General features: G+C 45.3%; 3 protein-coding genes across 3 annotated transcripts; 1 reads left to right on the forward strand and 2 right to left on the reverse strand.

Annotated features, from left to right (window-relative positions):
- Positions 1-3,192: 3,192 nt before the first annotated feature.
- On the forward strand, positions 3,193-6,421 carry LOC117857169 (E3 ubiquitin-protein ligase AIRP2). Its single transcript, XM_034739682.1, has 5 exons — positions 3,193-3,538; positions 3,733-3,901; positions 3,997-4,063; positions 4,156-4,366; positions 5,897-6,421. Exons 1-5 carry the CDS (start codon positions 3,459-3,461, stop codon positions 6,105-6,107), a joined length of 738 nt encoding a protein of 245 aa, XP_034595573.1. The 5' UTR covers positions 3,193-3,458; the 3' UTR covers positions 6,108-6,421.
- Positions 6,422-7,719: 1,298 nt separating this feature from the next.
- LOC117857168 (fructose-bisphosphate aldolase 1, cytoplasmic) lies at positions 7,720-10,140 on the reverse strand. Its single transcript, XM_034739681.2, has 2 exons — positions 9,980-10,140; positions 7,720-9,068 (listed from the first exon to the last, which is right to left on the reverse strand). Exons 1-2 carry the CDS (start codon positions 10,005-10,007, stop codon positions 8,020-8,022), a joined length of 1,077 nt encoding a protein of 358 aa, XP_034595572.1. The 5' UTR covers positions 10,008-10,140; the 3' UTR covers positions 7,720-8,019.
- Positions 10,141-12,156: 2,016 nt separating this feature from the next.
- Positions 12,157-18,806, reverse strand: LOC117857167 (uncharacterized). Its single transcript, XM_034739679.2, has 14 exons — positions 18,447-18,806; positions 17,799-17,854; positions 17,529-17,703; positions 17,344-17,445; positions 17,185-17,256; positions 16,455-16,571; positions 16,298-16,375; positions 15,534-15,596; positions 15,344-15,440; positions 15,033-15,111; positions 13,143-13,351; positions 12,915-13,060; positions 12,689-12,811; positions 12,157-12,565 (listed from the first exon to the last, which is right to left on the reverse strand). Exons 1-14 carry the CDS (start codon positions 18,534-18,536, stop codon positions 12,419-12,421), a joined length of 1,554 nt encoding a protein of 517 aa, XP_034595570.1. The 5' UTR covers positions 18,537-18,806; the 3' UTR covers positions 12,157-12,418.
- Positions 18,807-19,474: the final 668 nt, after the last annotated feature.

A 19,474-nucleotide genomic window follows, 5' to 3' on the forward strand; every position in this document is an offset into this window, starting at 1 on the left:
ATCTTATCAATTTATTTGACTAATATGAAACATAGCATCCAAAAAATTATAGTTTATTCTAAAAATCACAGATATGAGCTCTAAATAACACATGCATATAAATGAAAATTTTCTCCATTGTAACTTATTCTAAATATCACAAATTACTCTAGCTCTAAAGTATAAACTTAGTATACTAACCATGTACTGAGGGAGGATAAAGTTTATAACCTTTAGAACACTTGAATGAGTGAAATTCTCATGAAATGGTCAAAAATCCAGCAGCACCTTCCCTATTCCGCCATGAATGGATGAAGCCTGAGCTGGAGGAAATAGTTTGGGCAGGAGGAAGAAGATGCCTAATTTATAGGAGGGAAGTTAGTACCGTTTGGAGGCTCCAACCTGTACTAAAGGTCACCTATTACTACCGGGTGGAGCCTCCACCCAGTACTAAAGGCCATTAGGTACATTAGTACGGGTGGAGGCTCCACCCGGTACTAATGCGTAACCTTTAGTACCGATTGGAGCTCCCAACCAGTACTAAAGGGGATCATGAGGGCTCCTGTGGAATTAGCCGTTGGACCCAGTACTAATGCTCACATTAGTACCAAGTCAAAAACCAACTCGTACTAAGAGCTAGGAGCAATATTCAGGCCCCCAAAGTTTTGCGCTAGAATACTTGTCCTGAAAAGCTCCTTTCGGCGTAGCATGTCTGGATCGTGGAAGCCTAAGAAGTAAGAACCATCGTCGGCATGGTAATGGAATACTTGCATGCTATGCCAAAACAAGATCGAGATCAGGAAACAGCTGGAGCTGCGTTCTTGAACACGTCACGCATGTCCCAATAACCTTGTCGTAGAACGGTAGAAGACCCTGATCCGCACTCCAATGTTCAACCACCCCCTCGCTCCCCCGTCATCGTGCAACACTTGCAGTTAAATAACGATCTCATGTCAACGAGGATTAGAAGCAGCGGTTGCTCTACAGTCTACACACCGGCAGAGTCCACACACGTTCAATTCAACAAAAATGAACCAGAAATTTCAACTAGAAACATGATGTGCCGGCCGTTCCGGTTGCCGCTGAAGACTGATGCAGTATGGTCTTCTCCCTTGATCCCCCTGTGATCACACGTTCAAACCGCCACTATCTCTTCTGAAGTTCTGACTTGCTCCAACTTCCCAACGACGGCCATGGACGCCATCATGCCATCAGAGTGGTGACTGAGATCATAGCTTGCCTCACGCCCCCACCCAGAGAGTATTTTTCTATCTTCTTTTCTTTCTTCCATTTCAAGCCACGGCCAGGCCATCAGTGTCGCCGGAGAACTGAGGCAGCGACAGGATGCGAAATCTCCATTTCATTTTGCTAAGGGCCTGTTTGGCAACCAACTGTTAAAGTTTAACACCCGTCATATCGGATGTTTGGATGCTAATTAGGAGTATTAAATATAGGCTAATTACAAAACTAATTGCACAGATGGAGTATAATTCGCGAGACGAATTTATTAAGCCTAATTAGTCCATGATTTGACAATTTGGTGCTACAGTAACCATTTGCTAATGATGGATTAATTAGGCTTAATAGATTCGTCTCGCGAATTAACACAGGGTTCTGCAATTAGTTTTATAATTAGCTCATGTTTAGTTCTCCTAATTATCATCCGAACATCCGATGTGACACTGTTAAAGTTTAACACCTCGTGTCCTTGGAAGAAAAGAATTTGCCAACAAGATTCGTTTTTCCTATACAAAGAGGTGTTGCCGTGAAAGCATTGGACTGAACATAAACCCAGAATATCTGTTGTAGCAGTAGCACTGTCGATTTCGGCTGGACAGGAGCCGGAAATCTAGGGTAAAGCTCAGAAAGGACCTGCAATCATAGAAGCGGGTCAGGATGGTGAGGCAATGCCCTCATCCTCAGGCTCAGCCTGACCTGCCTGCCCCTGTTTTCCTGTAGCCTAGCAGTGCCCACTAGATATTTGACGCTGGTCGCTGGACAGATCAGAGATACAGTGGATTCTCACTTTCTCTCTAGTGGGAATCCAGGGGCCCCGGCCATTGTTGTTGCCATGGCAAGATGGTGTACGCTGTCCAGGACCACGGACCAAACAGAATTTCCGTTCTTGTTTTCATCGTAGATGCACGGCGGAAGCAGATGATCAGTTTTTTTTTTAATTTTATCGGGGCTGATCAACAGAAGTCACCAACAGACAAACAGTGGCAAAACATGTATAGGTCACATGGTGCCGAGATTGCGTTTCCCAGTATGTTAGAAGACGTGGTATGAGTCATACGGAAGTCACCGGTGGTAATTATACCCATTTTTTTTCCAAGTAAACAGTAACCAAAGTTTTAGGCCATAAAAAAACAAAATGGAAATAAATGGAGATTAACGGGTCTAAATGCAAGAGATGGCAAGCTCCTAAATACTCATAACCTCACATGCTTTTCTGAAAATTTGTACAGCAGTACTCCGTAGTACAAGCCTTGCAAAAAGAGGAAAATGTTTTCATTTACAGGAAAAACTCTAAATTGCAAATTACTATACTGCACGTCTGTACCCATCACTAGACTACAATTTCCACGTCACATAATGGATATCTCTTTCCATGGCATCACGGAAATCACAAGGAAAAAGACAGGGGGGTCCCACATAAACCGGCGCGGGGTCCCACCAGCCGGTAGTGAATAGGGCCAGGCGGCCACCTCCCCACCGAGACCCATCCTTTCTGTGTGTCATCTGCGCACTCCCTGTATCCATATCATCAATCTATCCATCCCATTATTTATTCCTCCTCTCTCCTTCTCACATTTTATTTTTCAGCCTTTTCCCCAGAAATCTGAACCTTTTTTATCTGTAACATATGGGTTCCAACTCTCAATGTAAATTCAAATAAAATTATACACATAAAAAATTCAGTGGATAATTCTTCAGCTAACCTTTTCCCTTGTAATTTTCTTATCAATGACATTTCAAAATAATAATACAAATTTGGACAAGATTCGAAATTGGGAGACATCAAAATTGCACCATAACTGCTCCTAATCTCAGCACCACGAATGCCCTATTTGTGCAGGCTTTTCCTCTGCCTTTGTCTCCTTCCCTCCCCTCACTTTATTCCAAAGCTCTTGCACTTCTTCTCAAGCAAACAACCGCAAGTTGCCGAGACATCTCCTGCTCCCTTGTTTATAAAACCAAGGGGACCATGGGCGCAGGACGGACAAAAGCCCCCCCTTCACAGTTTCCCTCCCCTCCCTTCCCCTCCCAAAGCTACTTTCCCACAAACCCAAACCAAAACAGCTTGCGTCTTCCATTTCTTTTCTTGTTGGCCTTCTTCTTGCTTGCTTACTCGTTCGTTGCTTCTTGAGCCCCTCTGCGCCTTGCCCAAGCCTCTGAGTGTCTTATAGGCTTGGGAGCTCGTGATAGGGGTGTGGAGGAGACGGAAAGAGGAGGCTGCTTCGACTTCTTGGGGAGACATGTTCCATGGCGGCAGGCCGTTGTCCCTCAGGGGGTCTCTCAAGGCCCTTGAAGCTGATATCCACCATGCCAACACCCTGTAATCTTCTACTCCCTTTTCACTTGCTTTCTGTTCTTTCTTGATTCTCGGTGCTCCCCTTTGCTTCTTGATTTTACAGGAAAAAGGTGTAGAATAGAGAAAGCTTGCCCTTTTCTTCTTCTGATTTTATTCGCTTCGTGTTCTATGCATTTACTGATGGATAGGTGAATCCTTCCCCCCTTTTCTTTTTTCAGGGCGCATGCTGTGCACAGGGCGTACGGGGGTGCCTGCGTGCAGATGAGGCTATCCTACAGCTCCATGGCTCCAATCATCCTCAACCTTATCCAGTGGATGGATTGCAGCTGCTCCTTGTCGTACACCCTCCCTAGTTACCTTGGCCTGCTCGAGGTTCTTGTCTACAAGGTACTGAATTGCCCCTGCTAACAGAGCTCTTGAATTCACGAATTGGTCATTTTTGCCGATTTTGAATGTTGACGTGGTCTTGGTTGAACATACAGGTTTATGTTGATGAAGATGCCTCTATATCCACCATAGAAAGGAGAGCAAGCCTGAAGGAATTCTATGGTATGCTTACCACATAGTAATCAACAAGCTGTTCAGTTGGAAGATTTTCTTGTTGTGCTGGTGTAATCTAATTTTGGGACCATGGAATGCAGCTATCATATACCCGTTCTTGCAACAGCTTGAGGGCAACTTGATGGACAAGGACTGCAAGGAGAAAGGGTGGTGCAAGGAGTCCGGCGGCGGCCGGAAGCTTGTTGCCGATGATGACAGGGAGGATGAGTGCGGCATTTGCTTGGATACCTGCACCAAGATGGTCCTTCCAAATTGCAACCATGCCATGTGCATCAACTGTTACCGAGACTGGTATTGCTCCCCTGTTGCTCTTGCTTATCCGTTTGAGGTGTATTATTTAAGTAGCATGATATCTGAGCCAGGATTATTATCAGTTAGGCCCCCATGTCATACGCTACCATAAAAAATTGCCAGCGGTTTGAATAGCTTGAAGGTGATATGGATTTGAGGGATAAGGTTTGAGGAGTCGCGTAAGCATTGACGCAGTCTTGATAGCAAGGGTGGTTCAATAATTTTCTCAAACTTCTGGTCTAATTTGTGGGCTACTTCTCACTCATTGTTGTTGGGGGGTTGGGAGGGGGTGGTTCAACAACCCAACATAGTCTTAATGCACAGTTCTTTTTTTGGGCACGCTCATTACTTCCAGCCTCCATTTAGTCAAATGCTGAAGCTACATTTTCTTGAGTGTTTGAAAATTCTCCATTTTGTTCTTTACTGTAGTTCTGCAATGCCACTTATCGTCATCACCTCATGTGCTGCTCAGTTGGCTTTTATTTGTTTTGTATCACCATGGTGTCTTGGAGCTCTCCGTTTTTCTTATTCTAAGTTTTTCATCCTTCTGTTTGTCAACTAGGAGGGATATGATGTGATCCAAGGTATCATGTGCCACGTTAGGAGATCCATTCTCCTCTCTTCATTCCTTAAGTTGAATGCTGCATTAGCCAGAGCCTAGTGGACAAATTATGGTACTTTGCACCATTGTTAAGAGCCCCACGTTTCATCATACTAATAAAACAATTAGCAATAGTGCATTAATGGAATTGAAAGCAGCCAACCAGGAGAGTTCTGGCCTATAAAATCAGTATATCATTAATGCCAGCCAACAGCCATGTTTACAAACCAAAATTAAAGGGATTGATACGTGGCATGGTATTCTAAATCCTAATTGATGTTCTCTTAGCTGGCAGATCATGCTTGATTGCTTGTGTACCAAGGATGTCATCTGCCAGTCATTATTTGCGGAAAATAAATATATGTCACTATGACAGGTTCTTATAGTGATACTCAATCAACCAGATGGGTAATTAGAAAATTGGCAAAAGTCAATAGCTACACGCTTAAGATTATGTTATGGATATACTCAGTAGAATCGGAGATTAGCAGTAGATTCTTCTATAACCACTGGCCTATCTATTAGTGGCAGTTACTGAAATCCTAGTGATCAGGATGAAGCTAGCTTGGGCTCTGCCAGTTGCCAAAAATCTTAAAAATAAGATATCTTCAAGAGGTGCTGCTTCTCATCCATTTAGAGCATGAATTTAAGGCACAAACCAAGAGTTCATTCTAGCTAATTACCCATGTAGTGCTTCAGGTTTCTGCAACTCTTTACTGAAAGGATAAAGAATAGTGTCTTGTCTTGATTTCCACTGGAACATGAAGAATTTTCCTATTTGGTTTTAGTGCTTGGATTTTGTTTTTACAAGTGAATGTTGCTATCTAGAAGGATCGGTATATTAGCCCTGAACTCTCTCTGGGCCAGTCAGACGCCTCTTCCCTTTGCGTGTTATCCAGTTTTAACTCTGAAACATATCGTGGCTGCAGGTATACAAGATCCCAGTCATGCCCATTCTGCCGAGGAAGCCTGAAGAGAGTCCAATCCCGAGACCTCTGGGTGCTCACCGGCGACGACGACGTGATCGACACAGCGACCTTGGAGAAGGAGAACGTGAAGCACTTCCTCAGCTTCATCGATAGCCTGCCTCTGATAGTCCCGGACAACATGTTGCTGGTCTACTATGACTACCTAGTCTAACAAAGCTCCCCTCTGAAACTCTGAAAGGGGAGAGAGAGATCTGGGAAGAATCAGGGGTACAAGCAGGTGAAAGGGTTCCGGCAGCCGACCATCCTCTGCGGATCGAGTTGGCAAAGCGAAGCCGCTGCTGACAAACTCTCTGTGGTATGCCACTCCATTGCACTGGCTTTGCATGATGGCATTGTTCCGTTGTAATAATTGTAAAGAAGAAAAATGTCTCGGGTTTTACTAGCTTGACATTTCTCATCCGGCAAATTGCTGGGTTATTCAGAATGAAGAGAACAGGGGCCTGGGTGCTTTCCTGTGCATTTCAATTGTCTTGTGTGTTCAGATAAGTGTTCTAAAACCTCCATAAGTATGTTGGGATGGACAATGCAGGATAGCTCGATGTGGAAATAGAATCGAGCAAAGAACTCTACCGTTCAGTCTGTAGTCTGAACAAATGGAGTAATGGACAGAGCAGAAATGAAGGGCCATACCGCCATACCGGAAGGGCGTAACTAGGATCCGGGTCGATTTGGCGTCGAAGGGCTTGAATACCTCTACTGAAATTCTGCTCTGTTGACATGAACCTGACCGCCACTGCTCATTTTGTATGTGCGGCGGAGCGGCGAGGATGGGACGAGGCGGCTGTAAGCCTGACAGTGACCTCGCTTGCCTTTCATTCAGGTCCTGAAGCGAAATGGAATTCCTCCAGCCACGAAGCGAAATGGAATTCCTCCAGCCACACGCTTCGCTTCCAAACACTAGTTCCAAGGCGGAAAAATTACCTGCATCGATTGCCTTTCATTCAGTACCTGAAATGAAAGGGAATTGATTGCAGCCAAACAGCTCCAATTGCATACTAATTCCAGCCAATTGCATACTAATTACAGAAGAAGAAAAAACACGGTAAGAATGTGGCTTTGGTGAAACGTACGCAGAGACGGTGATGCCCAAACTATGAGGTCACCTTATGGTATGGCCTGCTACCAGCCTGAAATTGATTTCGCTCCAGCCTGGAAAGAGCTATGGCACGGGTGATGCTGTGAGGCCAGCAGGCCACGAAAGTACGAAACAACTTTGGCAACATTGAATTGAAAAGATATATCACGAAAAGCAGCAGCATACAGATACACCTGGCAGTTGGGGTACATCACATCTTATAAAGTACATCCAAGCAAAACTTCCATACCAGAAGTGTTCGAGACTCCGTTCCATTTCAAATTATAAGTTATTCTAATTTTTTTAGAAAATAAAATTATTTTATGTTTGACCAAGGACCATAAAGATTAGATTGAAATATATTTGATCATAAAGATTAGATTGAAATATATTTAATAAAAAAAACTAGATTAAAATATATTTAATAAAGAACTAATAGTACTTATTAGTATTTTATTGAATATTAGTAATTTGATCAACAATAAATTTGATCAAGTTTGAGATGCCTTATCTCTTCCGTACCTAACATCGCATCTACTTAATTTGATCACAGCATCCTAATCAATTCGTTCACAAGAATAAAGGACCGGACCAAACTTGCCCACGATAATAGAAGCGGAGAATTGCAAAAAAAGCATGTGGGCGAAAAATATAAAGCTAGGTGCTGCAATCCATCACAACGAAGATATCAGAGCAAAAGGCCTGCCCCCCGACCAACTCAGCATATAGAATGGTTTTGCCGATATATAACCAGCATTTCAGCAAAGATAAACAAAATGTGGCTGCACGATTCTCCATCGGCAGGTCCAAATTACACGAGATTAATTAACACCAACGAAACTACTTAATATACGAAAATGTAAAGGTAACGAACCATCATCCACAAAAGGGAAGCAGGTTCAGGTTTTCTTGATGTCCGGATATATGCTCTAAGGAGCAAACCACACTCAGCAACAGGTCCGAAACGGGTACCGCAAGGAGAGGCAGATCAGTACTTGTAGTCCTTCACGTGGAGGCTCTCAGAGACACCCTCGCCGGCGGCAGCGTCACCCTTGTATGTGCCGAGGGTAGCCTCAGAGTTGGCCTTGCACCTGGCGAGGAAGGCCGCCCTAGCCTTCTCCACGTTCTCCTCCTTGCCAGCCCAGGCCTTGAGGGTGCTCGCCTGGAGGGCACGGCCGAAAGAGAAGGACAGGGACCACGGCTTCTTGGTGTTGAGCTTGTTCATGGCGTTCAGGTTCAGGGTGGCCTCCTCCTCGCTCTGTCCACCTGAGAGGAAGACGATGGCGGGCACAGCAGCAGGGACGGTCCTCTGGAGGGTGCGGACAGTGTACTCAGCAATGACCTCAGGAGTCACCTTCTTGGAGTCAGACCCAGGGGTCACCATGTTGGGCTTCAGGAGGGTACCCTCGAGGAGGACATGGTGCTCGTTGAGAGCCTTGTAGCAGGCAGCAAGGACCACCTCAGAGACATAAGCACAGCGCTCAATGTCATGAGAGCCATCGACGAGGATCTCAGGCTCCACAATCGGCACCAGACCGTTCTCCTGGCAGATGATGGCATAGCGAGCAAGACCCTGAGCGTTCAGGTCAATGGCAAGCTGCGATGGCTCATTGGGGCCGATCTTGAGGACAGCACGCCACTTGGCAAAGCGGGCACCAGCCTCGTAGTACTTGGCGCAGCGCTTGCCAAGGTCATCATGGCCCTGGGTGGTGGTCTCCTTGTCAGTGCCAGCAACCTCAATGGTGCCCTTGTCGACCTTGATGCCGGGGAGAACACCTCCTTCCTTGAGGACATCGACAAAGGGCTTGCCATCCTTGGTCTTCTGGTACAGGGTCTCCTCGAAGAGAATCACACCACTCAGGCACGGGAGGGCACCAGGGCAGCAGAAGAGGAGCTCACGGAGGGCACGGCGGTTCTCCTCAATGTTCTCAACGTTGATGCTTGAGAGACGCTTGCCAATGGTGCCAGTCGACTCATCAGCTGCAAGGATACCCTTGCCAGGGGTGCCAATGTAGGCAGCGTTCTTGATGAGCTCATCTGTAAAATAGCAAGCGCAAATGTTTAGCTAAAAAGTAGTGCAGCACATATTGACAAATCACAATCACTACACACAAGAATCAGTCCACTCTAAAAGGTATGAAACAACTATGCCACAAACATCATGACCAGGGAATAAAGATAGCATGGTATAAAATGGTTCATTTGATCAGCTAACATAGATGGAACTTTCTATATCTCAAATCCAGAAGACAACCATGGTACAAAAAGAAGTTCTAGGTTCAATGACATGTGGGAACAGCACTACAAAACATCCCAGGAAGCTACCAGTGCATGCAAGCAAGACAAATGAAAGTTCTGGTGATATCACTTGAAACCAGCACCGAGAGCCTACAATCCCATTCTAGGAGGTACCAGTGCATGCAAAACAAAATAAATGCATCTAAATTTAACCTGGTAATTGAGACCAGCACTGGAATCCACCACACCAGGGCGCCAGTAAAAAGCTAGCGAGATAAACTAAAAAACTACATCCGACATGACCCGAGATAATCTGATCCCAACAAATTCTTGCGATAGGTGTCAATAAGAATCATATACCATGGATCTAAAAAAAATAGCAGATCCTACAGGAATTTGAACGATCACAGCGGCTTGACTCCCTAAACCCTATCTGGCAACCACCTAACCCCTAAAAGCTTAAATAAAAGCAGAGCACACTATGTACGGATCTAAATAAATTTCCAGAAATCCTACACCGCTAAGGCCTAACACAACTCAAACAAATCATCAGCATGTTCATATATCCATCTAACACGGCCAGATCTGCTAACAACATCGAGCAACTAATGGATCTACGCTACAGACGATCCAAAAACATCACACAAGCAGATCAACACATAACGAGAAAACAAGGAAGAGGGCGAGGGGAGGAGACAGTGAGATCATACCCTTGTACTTGCCGCAGTAGGCCGACATGGTCGATGCTCGCGGGGAGGCTACGGGTATTGCGAGGGGAGATTGGGGGAGGGGATGGTTTGGCAGGCGGATGGGGCGGGGCGATGAGCAGAGAGGTGGCCGGGTATTTAAAAGGGGTCCAGGCTTGATCGAGGGGAAAGAAACCGGAGACGGGATGCGATCTGGGTGCGCCGGGGCGGGGCGGGGCGGCGGATCGAACCATGTGCGGGCTCCGGTTCGGTGCTGTGGGCCCCCGGTATCATGTGTGTATTTGCGCTCAAGCCCTCCGAGCCGTTTTTTTGGTTTTTACTGCGAGGTGTATCCAGCCGTACAGCATCGGCTGTATTATTTTGCCCAGCCTTACAGGTGTCAGCAGCCGTATTTTTGTTTTGTAAGCTGAGTCCAAATTGCATCGTCGCCATCTAAGTGTTTCAGCATCGGAAATGTTGTGAAAATTAAAAAAAAAACATTGTACTGCCTCTCCAATAAAAAATTGTACTGCCTGTCCGGGGCTCGAAGGAAAAATTACACACGGGCTCAAACCGCTCCCGCCCGGCCGGTTCACTTCGCCCAACCGTGCCACCCACTCCCTGTCCCCAACCGGTCCAAAGCATTCACGTCCCCCACCCCCAAAAACGAGACGCTGCGTCGCGATCCGCGGAGCCGAGGCCGACGCCGCGCGCCGCGGGTCTGCGCCGCGCGTGGCACCAATGCGCACGCCGCCGCGCGGACCCCGCGGAGCCACCCGTCACCCGTGCATGCGAAAATGCGACGCGCCCTGGACTCTGTGACGTGTACTCGACAGCCTTTGGACGGGCGGTTTTGTCGCCGGCCGCACGGACAGGGGGCGGCGGCGGCGGCGGCGCACGAAACCGGCGGTGGCAGGTCGTTTCCGGAGGCGTCGGGACTAATCCTGGCGGCCATGAATCCCCGTTTCGGCTTGCTGCAGGCAGCCTCGGTTTCGCCCGTCCGCCGCTTCCGGAGTCTTGCGATCCGCACACATGGACGCGCGCCCACGGTTCCCTCCGCTCCACCCGACTCCCCAACCCAAACTTGCCTTCCGCCTCCGTCATCCTCTGCTTTTTTTTCCCTTCTCGTGCTCTCTCCCGTTTCACCGCGCTCACGTGCCCGTTCCCTCGCGAGCCCGGCTCGTCCTCGCGTCCCAAAGCTTCCTGAGGCCGTCGGATCTCTTGTTTGGGCGGTAGCGCAAGTGGTGGCGGCGTCGCTGTGCCGGACAAGACCCGGACCAGGACCGAGCCACCGAGGACCGTCTCGCAGGTGCGGCACGGCATCTGGTTCTCCGGCCACGGGCTTCACGTGGCGTGACACATACTGCCATTCGGCTCGCCGGTCGCCGTCGCGAGTCGCGACCGGCTTTTCCGATTTTAGAGAGGAAAACAAAGCCGCCGGAAGGAAAAAGAAAGCCACGGCAGCTTGCACTTCCAGAGTTGTGGTCTCTATTCAAATCCAAGTGCGCGATGGCTGCGCTAAGCCTGACCCCGGAAAGGCGAGGAGCAGTGGAATTTCCCGAGAGAGCCGCCATAGGTGACTGGCCGAACGGTACGGTATATTCCCGGTCTTCCACGAGTCACATCGATGCCACGGAGGACCTTGAAACGGATCCCTGTAGGGTCTCACAGGAGACGAGTTTGACAGATCAGTTCGACTTGAAAATGCCATTGATGATGGGGCAGCAGATGTTTCTAATGAGAAGCGACCTGGACGGCATGAGCAATTGCTCCTTTGCCTTTGTCCATCATCATTTTTTTAATGAAGCAGCAAAAGTAGAATCTTGCGACATCAAGATACAATAGTGAGTAGATGTCAACTCAAACAGTTGTTCAGGGACCATTCTCAGATTAAATACTCAAAAGGGTCCAAGATAGGAATACAATTGGATGTCAACTGGGCTGCAAGAGATGTTTAAACCGAACTGTTGATGTTTATATGCAACTCAAGCAAATTGAATATTGACCAAATAATGCTTGTATGCTGTTGTCAAGCTTAAGAATTTGACCTCGCAAAAAAAAAACCACATTGCAATAATACAATTATTATAACCAAATTAATCGCGTCCACACGGACTAGTAAATGGAAATAGATTTATCAGTCACACATCCCTATCATCCGTTCACAAACTAACAAGAAACCAAGAACGAACGAGACCATCTGTCAATATGGAACATTTCACTTCTTCAATCAGGCTGTTACATATCTATAATGTTACAGGAACTATGAGGTGCAAACCTTTCAAGTGGCGCCGCTTGAACACCACAAAATTTAATATGAATGAACCTAATAATCAATAAACAATCAAAGAAAGAGGGAGCGGGAAAGAGGGAGGGAGGGAGGGAGAGAGAAAAGGATGAAACAAAAGGAGTGTACAACAAGAGGCCCCATCAAATTGAGGGGTGAATTCCTGGTTGGATTTCCTACACATCATATTTCTTTGGCTGATGCCATTGCGCTAAAGTTCTTGACAGGTAACCAAGCAATGATTTATTAGAGGGGTATGTCCTCTTGCCATATAGATGCTTCCCTCCAAGATCAGTATACTTCGACCTGTTCTCTCTTTCGATCTGCAAAACCATTAAAATGAGATGTACAGGGAAACCGAGACATCATTTTGCATGGTGAATTTTCTTGAAACATCGCAAAAGAAAATAACAAACGGAAAAATTCCAAGAATGTGTTGCATGTACCTTGCTTATTTTCCCATCTCTCAAATAGTATCTGATACCAGACCAATTAATTGACTGGGAGAAATGTGATCGGAATGCAGATATAGGGTAGAGAAAATTGTCTACCAAAACAGCAATGAACACCTGAAATTGAAGTCCGACAGAAATAAGGTTACTAAAAATGTTATCACAGAAAAAAAAAATTCAGGGTCCTAAAATTATTTGGTTTTTTGAAGGTAACACTCACAAGCCCCCAGTTGTATGAATCAAGAGATACATTTGGTCCTTCGGGAGACAACATATTGCACAGTTGAATTTCCACCTTTGTCAAATTCCACATTGAAACAAGTTCTATGAGAGTGCATATAAACAAGAGGCCCACTAGGTGCAAACCTGAAATAGAATGCCAGACAAAAGTGGGATGAGATGTTTTGACAACAACAAAGTTTGGGATTGAGAGGGCCGAGGAACTGACCCCAAGATGAATCAGATGCTTCCTTTACAATTTTGCTGTACGGCGCTCGCAGAGCGGTCAAAAGATGCACCAAAGCCATAATATAGGGCCAAACAAATCCCCATGACAAATAGCAATGCGATGTAAATAATGCACGGTTCATCAGCCAGTTGACATTTGACACATATGACTCAAGGACAAAAGTTTGTTTCCTGAGGTAATTCCAGTACCTGCATTAAAAACAAACATGTAAATGCAGAACACGATGCCAATCAAGATGCATAGATTGGTCTTAGCATAAGCGTTTGCGGAGTAAATGAAAGAAACCCCAAGTGTTGTCGCACAAGTAGTAGAAGTTCATGCTACATTAGTATGTGGAAGTATAATTCCCACTAGGGTATTTTGGCCTAGAGACCTTGACACAGCACAATGCCACAGGTAATGGCGCATTTAAATATTTTACTAGCATAGGCCAGGTAGGCAAGCTTCGACCAGCCTGGCTGAGCAAGACAAGGTAAGAAAAGTCCTTGCTGACCTCCCTTCTCCCATTTCCCTTTCTTCTACCTCCGACCAAATGAAATTCCAAACCAAATCCAGCACCAAAACGTGAGATACACAACCAAAACAGGAGGCATGGGACGATGGCAAGCATGGCCAGTACCATGGCTCTGACACGCATGCGCTGACTGTGCGGCCTTGCCTTCCACTTCTGCTTCGCTGGCTCCCACACGCCCAGCCAACTTCGATTTGTGACAAAGAGGGCACCAGTGACAGCAGAAGGTGCCAGATTGCCATGCGATTTGTGCGTCAATTGGAGCTGCATGGCTTCTATTTTTGCTTCTATATTATGTGTAGCAGGCTTTGAATTTTGCTTCGATATTTCAAATTTGGGAGCAGCTCAGCCGTTGCGTGGATGTGGTAAGAAACCAGTTGCTGCACCGCATGACCTTGCTCATGCAGGAGAGCCGAGCTGATTTGGCTCTCCTGTGTGAACCAGGATATACTCGCCAAGCCAGGCAAGATTGCCGACCAAAGCAAGTTTCTCACTTGCTAGTCGCTACCAAACAGCAGTCCTTGCCAAGCGAGGCAAGGAAAGGGGCTTGTGCAGGAATCAAACATGTCCTAAGTCAAGAGCCCCCTGCGGGGCCTGCCGTTGGAACACCTACACATCTCTAGCTGTGCAATCACTGTTGCACACCAGAACCCAGAACCGTGCCGCACTGTACCAAGTATTATGTATCACTTACCACTACACATAGGGAGAAAGATCTTTTTCCAAGTATTTTTCAATGGCTAGAGCATATTGTATAATTTGATTCTTTGCTTATTTTTCACTGACCCATGAACATATCCATCTTGTTTTTTTTGATAGAAAATAAGCTGTGTGGGACTTTCCAACAGTTCTGTGTAAAAAAAATATATAATATGCTCTTTTGGCTCCCATTTCTAACCTACCCAAACTTGCTTCGAATATAAAAGCTTTGTTGTAACAACAATACGTAATTTAGTTCTTTTACTGAGTGCAGATCAGATGCATATTTTTCGGAAGCATAGGAACTCTTGGGTGTTTGAACATACAAGACCAAGCATTACAGAGTTGCTCCGGAAAGTGGCTGATGAGTGTGTTTTGTGGGGCATGGCTGGAGCTTCTAAGCTTCAGGAGTTCCTTGCCAGGTCGCTATCCACAGCCAATTAGGCTGTGCTGCTAGGTCGTTATGTGATAGTTTCTGTGGTGCACCTGTAAGCTAGAGGCTTGTGCGTGTATGTGTGTGCGTGGTGTGCATCTTTGTTCTGGGCCTGGCCTTGGCTAGGCCCCTTGTTCATTTTTCTACCTTAATGAAATGACACGCAGCTCTCCTGCGTTGTTGAAAAAAAAAGATGCATATTTTTCAAATGCAAAATTGGCAGTACCTGGAGAAGCTAAGATCACTGGCAAGAGGGTGCGGAAACACAGCAACAGGAGGTGAGGATATGAGCCTTTTGTGCTGTCCTGTGAAAGATGCATTCACACGTTGTGTGGTCAAAAGCATATACCGAAAACACATAAAATTGATATGAACAAAGTTAAAAGTCCCAAATAGAAAAAGGACCGAAGCATCATAAGCAGCTCTGGGCCTTTAAGCATAGTAAACGAATGGGTTTACCAGATTGTATTTCATCCTTAATACAAAATTTTGGGTTTCTGTAACAAAAGAACATAACTCCTTGCAAAGAAGAATTACCTGCTATTGCAGCCAATGTCATATCATCTGAGTAACCACCATCTCTTAATCCACTGACAACACCATATCGGTCTTGCCTAAAATCATCAGCGTGCATCTAAAATAAAGTCATGTTAGAAACACTACGGACGACTTAAGTACATACAGAGCAAATATAGAGAGAATTTTCTCGTTAGGAAATAAACTATACCATCATACAGCCACCCCACAAGAAGAAAGTCTTCCCACCAGTTGCAAATCCCATCGAGCAAGGCTGCAGTATGGTTATTGTCACTAAATTGCAAGGAGAATCAACGGTAAAAAGAACACAGTGAACATACAGACAAAGAACTATATAACTAGCTAGCAAAAAAACTCAAAGACAGAATGACAGGGTAACGTATGCTAATGAGGAGATGCTGCGCAGCTAAAAATAGCGTTGCTGTTATGCAAACCTTTAATTCACAAACAATCACATAGTTAAACAAAAGAGAAGCAAAGCACCATGGAAGGGACAGATACTATTTCATTATAGAACGAATGATGAAAATTCTCAAAGATGGCATTTTCCAACATTCATGTTGCTTAGCAAGTATTTTGGTGGAATAATAGGTACTGCGCTTAGCAGATAACATGATTAGATCAATAACATATGCGATCTTTTTTAATGAAGGAGAGATTTGTTCGAACAAAAAAAAATACAAATGAAAAGGATCAAATATCTCAGTGTATCAGAAGCAATTGGATGTCAATTAAAAGCTTTTTTCCAGACATGAGAAAAGGTTAATAACAAAATTATTCATGCGTAAGGCAGTAAATTGGAATAAAAAACTTAATCTGCAGAATAGCTGTGAACTGTGAAGTGAATTTCAGTTCAACTTTCTTGTACTTCATGAAAGCACAGGCAGGCACCCACAACGTTGGTTCATTGGATAACTTTGCAGGATATTAAGTTTTAATGAGAAGCCAACATACCATGTGATATTCATATATGCAATAGCTGCCCAAACTGCCAGAAGGCAAGTCAAGGGGATATCCTGTTTGTATAAATATCTGCCAGCCACAAAAGCATACAATGTCAACACAGAGAAGGCAATAGACGAAGGAAGGAGCGGTTCAACAAAACACAGACCTCAGGATTCTTCTCCATTTCTTTTGTGAGGGCTCCAATCGTCCCAGGGTGCAGTCTCACATCATCGTCAAGAAACAAGACATACTTGGTATCCTTATGCATCTTTTCAACACCTATCTGTTTCAATTTGATAAACATGAGTAAGAGTCCATTAACCAGTTATTTTAAACTTATTGCACTTTTTGGCTTTTTGGTAAAAGAAAGCTAGGCCAAGATATGACCATGTGGTAACTGCAATAAATGTTAAAATTTCTGGCATTTAAGTTTCTTTTCAGTACAAATATCCTCATGCTTGCAAGGTATACAACTATAGCATTTACAGTTTACCGTGTTTTAAGATTATTTAGATAATCCAAAGGGTGAAGATGAATGATAGGTAAAAGGAAGAAAAGCAAACCAGAGCAAAAGAAGAACATAGTATTGACTATTCAAATTCATGCATATTTAACAACTCCATTTAACACGCTAGGCACATCTACTAGCATAAGCTAAAATGAACATTCAATATTGTCTATCGTGAAAAGACAATGGAATGCACAGTGAAGAAAACAACGACCTTTACATAAAAGGGGAACATAGTAGAACGCATTGTTCAAATGCATGCACATTTAACAACTCCATTCAACACGCTAGGCACATCTACAAGCATGAGCTAAAATGAACATTCAATGCTGTCTATCATGATAAGACAATTGAATGCACCATGAGGAAAACAACATTCTCTACATACCAATTGGTTGTGGATTTTCTGGCTACAAGTTGTTGAGAACCCAGCCACAACCACCTTCGCCTCCAAATTGTCCTGAAAATTATATCTAATAAGGTTACAACAGACGAAGAGAGTTTGAAGGATGCCATGACTATTAATATAATGATGTAATCCACCTACCTTGTACTCTGAGATCAAACGGGAAACGGCATGATAAGCTGGATCCTCTTTGCTCTCTACTACAAACAGGAATTCCAGTGGCCCACCATAAAGTGATGTAATCTGTGGTTTTATGGATTGTAAGGGCACATGATAATTAAAAACATAACATCGATTATTATACACATCTAGCAGTCTGATCATACCTGAGTTCGCCAATTTTGCAAATTATGTTCGCCAAAGCCCTTTAAAGGCATAATTACAGAGACTCTAGGTAAATTCTCCTGAACGGAGTGCTCAAGCTCATCTATGTCATCACAAAGAAATGCAAAACTATTTCCATCTAATTGTTTGCGCCTCATGTTCAGTATAACCCTTTTTCTGGTAAGAGAGCATAGATTGTAAAAGAAAATCAGCTGCTACATTATTTCCGGTCTCATCAAGTAAAACCTTAAATCACAAACTCCTTTCTTTACCTGACAATTGAAGCGGCCGCCCATCCAAGAGCAAGTACTAAACAGATCACGCAACCCTACACAAATGGGATAACCAGCATAGAAACAAGGAGTAAGTTATAGTATGCTAGTAAATGGGAAGCACAAAAAAAATGATGTAAAAAACTCAAATAATTCCAAACTTTAAATGAGTCTACATGACTATTACATGCCATATACTCGTGGAAATTCAGAATGGACCAGAAAGGTCAAATAGCCTACAATTGGTAGCGCATAGCATATGAAAGGAGACAAACTGAGATCGACAAAGCTTGTCGGAACAAAACCGACAAATCTCCAAGCATATGCACCAATAGCCGGTATATAATTTGTGTGGAAACATTTCCTGGCTTTTCAGACTTAAGTAATCAAACTTGTCCATCACCCCATCTCACAATTACAACAATCCAAAAGCACAGTTAACTAGTTTCCCCAGTATCTTCCAACATCCAGAATACAGTTGCGCCGTTACAAAACACACTGGTAATTTCCTATTGGTTGGAGAACAAAATTGAAATATTCTCCGCCGGCCAAAATTATCCCTCGAAAGGTACACACAGAGAACAGAACAATTCCGCGCCGCCGCCCACAATCCAGCCACAATGCGGAGCGCAGGGGGCGGGGGCTCACCTGGATCTGGATGGCGATGGCTGAGGTGCTAGAGAAGGCGCGGCTCGCGGCGGCGAGCATAGCGTCGGCGGCGGCCTCCATCGCCGCCATTGCCCGCGGGCGTTCCCTCCCCTCCTTTGAGCCGCGGCGGGTTCCCTTCCCGAAGCTTCTAGACGCTTCTGGAGAGGGGAGGAGGAGCGAGAGGCCGCGGTCTCTCGCTGGATCTCTCTCCCCGCCGGGGCCTGGCCTGGCCTGACCTGTCTGAGCGGTGAGAGGAGGAGGAAGAAATCGAAGCTAGGGTCTCGTCGGAAATTTGTATGTGCTGCCGATGTGTGGGGAGAGAGAGGAGGCGATGGTTGATTTGGGCTGGCTGGGTGGCCTTTGTGATTAGGGCCACGGCCCTGATTCCCAAAATGCTTCTGGCCACCCTGCTCCACATTTTTGAATTGGGGCTGCTACGCGTACCAACTGTAAATGTTGAATGGGAGTAGTATCGCGAGAGCTTTATATTTGCTAATTCATCATGCAGCTGATCATTTTATATTCTTATGTTAAGGGTCTATTTGGTTCCACCTCCTAAAATCATGCAGCTGATCATTTTATATTCTTATGTTAAGGGTTTGTTTGGTTCCACCTCCTAAAATTTTTAGCTCCTAAAAAGTGACTAAAGAGCCAAACATATTGACTAAAAGTGATTAAAAAAGAGCCAAACACATTGACTAAAAGTGATTAAAAATTTTTAGGAGGCTTCAATTTCTTTAGAAGCTCCACCCCCTCCTAAAACCGACTAAAACCCATCCTGAACCGCCACTGCCCCCGGACCCACGTCCCGACCGTACGCTCCCCGCGCTAGACCCGTGTCTGTCGCCGCCTCCCACCTGGCTCCCTCCGCCGCCGCCGCCGCATCCACAACCACCGCCGCCCTCCTGCCCAGCCGTGTGATGGAGGTGCTCGCTTCCCCCTCCCCACGTCGGCGGCCGCGCCCTCCCACGCAGGCCGTAGCTCGCTCCCCTCCCTGACGCCGCCCGCCGCCCAACGGTACCGGCCAC

The sequence above is a fragment of the Setaria viridis genome, chromosome 5, assembly GCF_005286985.2.
Source record: "Setaria viridis chromosome 5, Setaria_viridis_v4.0, whole genome shotgun sequence".
In the NCBI taxonomy this organism is placed as follows: domain Eukaryota; kingdom Viridiplantae; phylum Streptophyta; class Magnoliopsida; order Poales; family Poaceae; genus Setaria; species Setaria viridis.